This window comes from Stegastes partitus, unplaced genomic scaffold (assembly GCF_000690725.1).
Source record: "Stegastes partitus isolate 25-593 unplaced genomic scaffold, Stegastes_partitus-1.0.2 Scaffold2307, whole genome shotgun sequence".
Lineage (NCBI taxonomy): Eukaryota > Metazoa > Chordata > Actinopteri > Pomacentridae > Stegastes > Stegastes partitus.
In genome coordinates this window covers 53678-62310 of record NW_007580038.1, presented here as the reverse complement: position 1 = coordinate 62310, position 8633 = coordinate 53678, and the positions used below count along the sequence as shown (strand labels likewise).

Genomic DNA, 8633 nt, shown 5'->3' with positions numbered 1-8633 from the left:
TGGAGTCCACTTTAAAAGTTGGCATTTAAGAGCTCCAGTTTTGTAGATACACTTTATGTAAATGTTGCTGTATAGCACATCTTTGCTGTACATTGAGGGCAGTACCAAACAATAAAATCCCATCGCGTCCAATATCAACACAGCTTTCTGAATTGCACCATAATGAGACAACGTATCCAAAAAGCACAACATACTGTATACATCATCAGTCAAACTGAAAACGTACGAACGCAGCTTAGTAGAGGATGTCTGGTAGATGACCTGGATTCTTTGAAAAGGGAACTTTAAAAGTTTGCCACCCACCTAATATGTCATCTTCCACTTTTGTCTCAGATTTCTCCAAAACCTCCAGCACCAGCATGGACAGATCTGCTGCACTGTTTTGCTGTAAAGCAAAAGACAATCAACTTTATTTTCTAACTCTATACTGCCACAAAAAGTTGTGAGAAAGGCCTAATGAATGCAGTGAACATGAATTTATCATCTAACTGATACAGAACTGTGTGCACTCTCAGGCTGGAAGGTGTAAGTCTCTGCATGCACACAAGAATATTTATTTACATGTATGGAAACCTGATGATTAATAGTAACCCATATGTGCAACCACCATCAAACCCCAGTTTATATGCTGTTTGCTTAGTATATGTTATCATCAGCCCTCTACACTTAGATTAATCACAATCAAAAGTTTCCAATCTTGCAGGCAGAGCTTCACTGTTATTCTTTTATTATATTTACACAACTTGGGGTATTAAATACAGTCAAATTGAACTACTTTTCAACATGATATTGCTTTTGAGAAAAAAAAACTGGAGCAGCATATACCTGGTTATAGCTGAAGAAGAGCAGAGCACCATTGTACATCAGCTCCCTGGCCTCAGCATGTTTTGCCTGTGACATGTACCTATAGAAAAACAGGCATATCAGCACGACACATGAGATGATACTATCAGCTTATCAAGACTCGCACACATTTGCTGGCCTCACTCATTTGCATCAGCTGAGATACAAAACAAACTACGAATGTGAATATGACATTAGGTATATTAACTTTCTTGCACACCACAGGTCAGCTATAGTAACTTTAGACTGGCTGTCTTGCATTTTCAGGAGTTAAAATAACAATTATTAGTGTCAGTACTGAGGAAGATCAGGCCAAAGAAGTAGGAGAGTACCCAATTAACTCTGTGATAAGCTTTAATTAGATCTGAACAACACAGTTAAACTGTGCTAGAGGCAAATGGTCACGAATATGACAGCAAAACTAATCTTTTCATGACCATAAATAGCAATCAGGTTTTAAATGATGTGGCAACACTCAGTTATGATTGTACACCCTTTAATGTGTAACCGCTCCTTAAATAAATAAGAGACAGAAAGGAACAACTTTTACTAGGCTTATCCAAGATGCTGAAAATTTGGCAATGTCAGTGTAAGCAGCTCTAAATCAAGACACAATATTTATACTAATCAAACCCATGTCGAGCAACCATACCCCAGACTGCGGCGGAGCAGAATGAGGCTACCTGGCTAAATGCTAACACAGCTGGACTGACTCAACTAACACGTTTCGGCAGCGACAGACGTTAACAAAACACTTATCCGTTCCATTCGTGTGATTTGCCGATTACCAATCTTTTTCAATAATGTACAAAAAAAGACTGTCTAACTGTCTCGTATTGGTAATCTTGCTAACTCGAATTCGGCTATCATTAGCTTGCTGGTAGTGGTGATGCTAAACAGCTAACTAGCTGTAGTAAGTTAGCCGTCCCGTTTTGGAAGATTGAAACGACGTCTGTCCAAACAAACACACGGACCGACAGGAGTGGGCGGGTCCACAGTGAAATCCAACCAATCAGACACAGGCAGGTGTAGCAGCAAGGTTGACATCAGAATGATCTGGAACAGACAGGCCTCGACGCCGAATGACAATTACAACCAAAGCTAGCAGCCTAACACGGAGTCTTACCTAAAAAATAAAGTCCTGTACATCTGGTGTGCTTCATAGTAGTCCCCCTTTTCTACACTGGCTCGCAGTTTTCCTTCCACCCTCTGTACGCCTCCACGGTTCCTGGCACTGGAGCACCTCAGAGACTCCTGCTCCGACATCGTCGTTCCTCCACAACGGTAGCAGCACTCTGTGCGACTGTTGACACAGCGAACCCGGAAAGCTTTAAGCGCTACAGACCCTCGTGGGTCGCCGTAGCCGGTGTGTTGTGGCGATTTGGTTGGAGACTGTGGGAACATGGACGGATTCCTGAAACCTTGTGACCAGCAAAGCACCTTGAAGGCAGCATGGTCGGGATAAAATTGAGATTAGATAGAATATAACTAAACGGTGAAAGTGGCGGTCATGGCCACTGCCTGAGTAGTTTCTCTCTTTGGGGAAGTATTGTTATTTATTGTGGTGGAAATAGTTGGTAAAATAGTGTTCAATATGCAAGTTTATGTCCTCAAAGATATCACTTAGGAGCTTTATTAAAAAAATAACACATGTACTTGCAGTGTGTCGGAAATAGTGCCTCTCTAGAGAAACAGAAAATATGAAATAAAAATCACACAGCCCAAATTGTAATTTTATTTATTTATTTGTTCTGTTTTAAATATATTTACGTGGATGCATAATTTTGTATGGGCATATATATATAGGTAGTTAACATTTGTACAATATATAATATTGCAGGGTTTTAACCTTAATATTTAAATTTGTTGGGAAAATTTGCACAGTATATAATACTGTAGGGCTTTAACAATTACATTAAACTTAGTAAGGTAAATTTGTGTAACTAAAGTATTGTAGAGCCTTATATTATTTAAATTAGATCTGTGTGATATTGTAGGGTGTTAACTTTAATATCTATATTTTTTTCAATGCATTTGTATAATATATTGTAGGGCCTTAACCTTAATAGTTTAGGGACTCAGATAAATTTGTATAATAAAAAAATGCTATAAGGTTTTCAGACTAATATTTAAATAAGTGAAGGAACTTTGTATAAAACATAGTACTGTAAGGACTTTACCTTTAAATTAATGAGGTAAATTTGTGTCGTATGTAATATTTTAGGTCCTAATATTAATATTGAAATTAGTTAGGTCAATTTTTATGTTATGTGGTATTGTTGGGCTTTCACCTTAATATTGAAATTACCAAAGCTAATTTATGTTATTCAGTTGACGCCACAAGTTTACATACACTGTATAAAAAGACATATAACCATTATTTTTTTTCTCACCGTCTGACAATAAATCAGACAAAAATGTTCCTGTTTTAGGTCAGTTAGGATTACCAAAATGATTTCTTTTTTCTAAATACCAGAAGAATGAGAGAATTTTTAGAGAATATTTTATTACTTTCTTCAAAGTCAAAAGTTTACATACATTGCCTTTGTACTTGGCAGCATTGCCTTTAAACTGTATGACTTGGGTCAAATGTTTTGGGTTTCCTTCCACAAGCTTCTCACAATAGTTTGCTGGAATTCTTCCCATTCCTCCTGACAGAACTGGTGTAACTGAGTCAGCTTTGTTGGCCACCTTGCTCCACGCGCCTTTTCAGCTCTGCCCACAAATGTTCTCCAGGATTGAGATCAGGGCTTTGTGATGGCCACTCCAAAACATTGACTTTGTTGTCCGTAAACCACTTTGTAACTAATTTGGTGGTATGCTTAGGGTCATTGTCCATCTGAAAACCCATTTGTACCAAGCTGTAACTTCCTGGCTGATGTCATGAGATGTTGCTTCAATATTTTCACATAATGTTCTTTCCTCATGATGCCATTTATTTTGTGAAGTGCACCAGTCCCTCCTGCAGCAAAACACCCCCACAACATGATGCTGCCACTCCCGTGCTTCACAGTTGGGATGGTGTTCTCAGACTTGCAAGCTTCCTCCTTTTTCCTCCAAATGTAACGATGGTCACTATGGCCAAACAGTTCAATTTTAGTTTTATCAGACCACAGGATATGTCTCCAGAAATGAAGGTTTTTGTCCCTGTGTGCATTTGCAAACTGTAATCTGGCTTTTTTTATGTTGCTTTTGGAGTAATGTCTTCTTCCTCTTTGAGCATCCTTTCAGACCATGTCGGTGCAGGACTCGTTTCACTGTGGATAATGACACTCTCTGACCAGCTTCAGCAGCATCTTCACAAGGTCTTTTGCTTTTATTCTGGGGTTTATACGCACATTTCTCACCAAAATACTTCATCTCTGGGACACAGAACCCGTCTCCTTCCTGAGCGCTATGATGGCTGGACATTCACATGGTGTTAATACTTGCGTATAACTGTTTGAACAGATGAACCTTCAGGCATCTGGAAATTGTACCCAAGGATGAACCAGACTTGTGGAGGTCTACAATTCTCTTCCTGATATCTTAGCTTATTTCTTTAGATTTTTCCATGTTGACACAAAAGGAAGCAGTGTGTTTGAGGTGTGCCTTTAAATACATCCACAGATGTCCCTCCAGTTAACTCAGATGCTATCAATTAACCTACCAAAAGCTTCCAAAGCCATGACATCATCATCATCTGGTCTTTCCCAAATAGTTTGAAGACAAAGTAACCTTAGTGAATGTAAACTTCTGACTTTGAAGAAAGTAGCAAAACAAATCTCTCTCTCATTATTCTGACATTTAGCAAATAGAAATAATTTTGTCAATCCTAACTGACATAAAACAAGAAAAGTTTAGTCTGATTTAACGACAGATAGTGAGAAAAAAAAAAGGTTATATGACTTTGTATACAGTGTATGTACACTTCTGGTGTCAACTGTATATATTATTAGACAAATTTGTCTCTGCCACTCTCTCACTACTTCAAGGTGAAGACCCATCAACTACTGTAGACTCTTCACCATTTTCTTCTTTATTTCCTGAAGTGTGGCAGACACATTTCTCAAAGGCTGCTTTATATCATGTGTTCATCTTGTGAGAATACAAAATGTAGCCTACCTGTAAACACTTGACATAAAGGTCTGACTTGCTTTATTTTTTTCTTTTTCAACAATATAAAATACCCTCTACAACAGGGGTGTCAAACTCATTTTCACCCTGGGCCACATAAGCATTATGTTTACCCTCAAAGGGCCGGTTGTAACTGTAAGACGGTATAAATGCAACAACTCCTTAACATATTGTTAAATAATTGTCTCCGCCTTTGATTGTTATTTATCATATGTACAACTATTGTGCATGCCTTTATCTAAAAGTAAAACACATGTAGCAGGGCTCCAGACTAACTTTTCCAATGGTAGCACTGGTGCTGCCAACTTTCTTTGTTAGTTGCACCAGCTAATGATTTGGTCGCCCGCCCCCTTGTTTTGGTTCAGCACTGCCACAACTATTAATGCACCATGCAGCTGATGAACAGTTGTTTTTGCATAACTTAGTTATGTTGCAGTGATTTTCAGTGATACAAGACTTAATATTTGTAAAATGTTTTAACCTGAAAATATATTTATTTTGCCACCAACCCTCCTCTGATATCAGTGTTTCTTAAGAATGGAAAGGATGTTTGTCTATAGAGTTGTCTGTAATGAAGCTGTTAACATTGGTGTATGTGAGTTGTGAAAACTAACACTGATGAAGTACTGTAGTATTATTTTTTTAATGTTAAATTATTTATCTCAACTTAGATTCTCGGTTTTTACTGGGTACTGTAGTAGTAGATAATAGTGAAAAGAGTACCAGTAGTAGTTTTAAAAGCGAAATATCAACTGATGGGCCTCGTATCTGTAGCGTGGTGGCTGATGTAAGTTATTCTAGTCCATGACAGATACAGTGCCCCAGTGCTGTGCATCGTATTTAAAATATATGTCCAGTAAAAGACAATTGCTAGAACATTTACAGGTTTAACTATTAATCCTAACAATTTCTGAATGTTTGTCTGAAGGTTTAGCTCGCTGTTTTATCTACTTGTAGCAAACAGTTCCAATTGTTAATCCATACTGTTAGTTAATCAATAGATTCAATTGTTAATGCACACTGTTGACTAACAATGTTGAACTGTCTGTTTGAATGTGTAACTAAAGGAGAAAAAGGAAGTACTATAAGTATAAGTGTTGGAAATCAGGATGCGTCACAAATCGCTGACAGTGAAACAGCTGTTGATGTTTTTGAGGGGAGCTCTAAACACCGTGTTTATTGCTCCATATTTCCGAAAATGAGACAGGTTCTGATTGCTATCAGCTGCTCTCTCCTGCTGCTACCTTTGTGTTTTGGTTGGTGACTTGAACATTATTTTAAATCATGTTTTAGAGTAGCCTCTGGTTCAGATTCTTTGCTAGGAAAGAAGCATCTATCTAACATTTTGTGTTTTTTGTCTCTCAGTATTAGCAGATATTAAAGCTGCAATTGAAAAATGTGCAGTAGGAACTCTGGTCCTTCAGGCAAAGGATGGACCCTAATAAAATGCAATTTTAACTCCGTTACATCTGGAATTCCTATCAAGTCTGCAGTTAAATACTGAGGGATTACTATAGTTAAAGATCAGACGACAAGAATCACAAAAAACCTTGATCCACTGATCCCCTCTTTGCAACAGAGATTTAATTTGTGGCTGCAGAGAGACCTGACTATGACAGGTTGAGTTCTTCTTTCCAAAACTGAAGGTCTATCTTGTTTTGTTTATGTACGCTCAGCTCTTGATGTCCCTAACAGCATTTGCACAAAAATGGATCCAATTCTTTTTTATTTATTATATGGAAGAAAAAAAATCTCATCTTAGTAGGAAGAATGTTTTGGTTAACAGACTCATTTCAGGTGGTTTTAGTGTCTTAGACTTTAATACCTTACACTCTACCTTCAAAATTAAATGGATAAAAAGATATTTAATAAATCCAAACTCAATTTGGAATTGTATTTCCACACATATATTTAACACCTTGGGTGGCCTCAACTTTTTAAGGTGTAATTACAAAATAGAAAAACTTCCTATTAAATTATCTGATTTTCATAAACAATTACTCTTATGCTGGACATTAGTTTATAAACACAATTTCTCCCCTCATAAAGACATCATATTAATCAGTATATCTGTTTCAAGCATAGGTCTCTGCTTTTGAAGAATTGGGTTGACTATGGGTTATTGTTTATCAGTTATTTAAGAAGGAGGGTCAGATGTTTGGTTATGAACATTTTGGGGGTGACTGTGCATCAGTCTGTATATAGTAAATATAAATGCTAGATACCAGAGCCGGCCTGAGGCATAAACAAACTAAGCACCTGCTTAGGGCCTCGGTCACAAGTAAGGGGCCCCCAAGAGCAGCTAATTTTCAAAAAATATTTGTACACTTTTATTATTAAAATCAGATTGCAATTTTTCATTTTTGACATCTAATATCTCAGTTAAATAAGTCGCTTTAAAGATTAAGTATAACTCAATCCCAGGCTTCACTTGTAGGTGAATTTACTACTATTTCAGATTATAAACCTGAATTTCCCTCTGGGATTCATAAAGTCAGTCTAAGATGGGTGAAAACATACCTGGTATATAAAAGGATGCTGTAAACAGCACTGCTGCTACTGTGCAGCTCTTTGAGCTTTTATTGCTTCTCTGTGTGGCCAGCAGGGAGAGTTGCTGACTTCTGCCAAATATTAAAGTTTTTTTGCTAGTTTGCAAAACTGCTTCAATGACCTTTTTCACTGTGGATTACAATCTAACAAGAAGTCTCACATCGAGTTTTATGAGTGTATTCGTTGTAACAAATTAGAAAATGAAATAAGTTTATTGTAGGTGTGTGAATGATCATTGTTCAGTGTTATCATCATTAGTGGAGCGCCCCAAAAGTCATGTTTTGCTGAGGGCCCCTTGGAGGCTTGGGCGGGCACTGGGTTAAAGTATCGTCTCTGCAGGAGACTCTGACAATGCTGGGCAGCTCCTCCAATCACAGGCTGCTTTGCCCGCCGCTCCTTCCTTCCTGCTGCTGTCAGGCATTACAACCACGTCTGCTCCCAGTAGACATCACACCGAACAACACTTCTTTTTGATGCAATATCAACACATTCATAGCTGTGGATTATGAATATTTTGGACATCTAAAAACCCTGTGCAATATCTATTTTCTACATATACTAGAAGATGTGCAATGTTGTTTTTCTGTGTACAGACAAATCTGTGCATTATAGAAACAAGTCTGTGCAATACCAAGACTTCTCTCAGTGTTTCTATTCATGAAAGAATCTGTGTGATACCACTGATATTTGCAATGATGTTATTTCTAGAAATGTACTTGCAAATTGTGGTTTATTTTTATTTTCTACTTACATTCCTTAAATGTTTGCACAAACAGCTTGTCTCATCTTTTCTCTTTTAACCATAAAAATGCATACTAAATACCAATATCAAAGGACAGGTACATCATGTTAAACTACAAACAACAAACACATGCAGTTCTAATATGTTGTCTTTTTATTTATTTGAGGCTCTCTTTTTGCTCTTTGATCAGATCAAGCATTTGTGGAGGAAAAAACCTCCCGTCGCCAGGAAGTTAAAAAAAAAAACTCCAGTTGGGGTGAGGATAAAGAGGAGGGAGAGAAGACTTTGGAGGCCGCTGAGGCCACTACCAGCAGGTCAGAAACGTGGAGCTCCAGATCCAGAGATACCTGCACAGAGGATTAAAGACAAAGTCAGTGACGTA

General features: G+C 37.7%; 1 protein-coding gene across 1 annotated transcript; it reads right to left on the bottom strand.

The window, feature by feature from the left end:
- Positions 1-24: 24 nt before the first annotated feature.
- Positions 25-2135, bottom strand: LOC103374619 (Golgi to ER traffic protein 4 homolog). Its single transcript, XM_008304734.1, has 3 exons — positions 1970-2135; positions 826-904; positions 25-385 (listed from the first exon to the last, which is right to left on the bottom strand). Exons 1-3 carry the CDS (start codon positions 2107-2109, stop codon positions 236-238), a joined length of 369 nt encoding a protein of 122 aa, XP_008302956.1. The 5' UTR covers positions 2110-2135; the 3' UTR covers positions 25-235.
- Between the last annotated feature and the right edge of the window lie 6498 nt (positions 2136-8633).

What these genes read in the sequence shown, in the direction of transcription:
- LOC103374619 (XM_008304734.1), bottom strand. Translation starts at nt 2,109, where the DNA reads ATGTCGGAGCAGGAGTCTCTGAGGTGCTCCAGTGCCAGGAACCGTGGA. An exon ending in TACAGGACTTTATTTTTTAG is followed by an intron (nt 905 to 1,969) that starts GTAAGACTCCGT and finishes GTTTTTCTATAG; the next exon opens with GTACATGTCACAGGCAAAAC. An exon ending in TCTTCTTCAGCTATAACCAG is followed by an intron (nt 386 to 825) that starts GTATATGCTGCT and finishes TTTGCTTTACAG; the next exon opens with CAAAACAGTGCAGCAGATCT.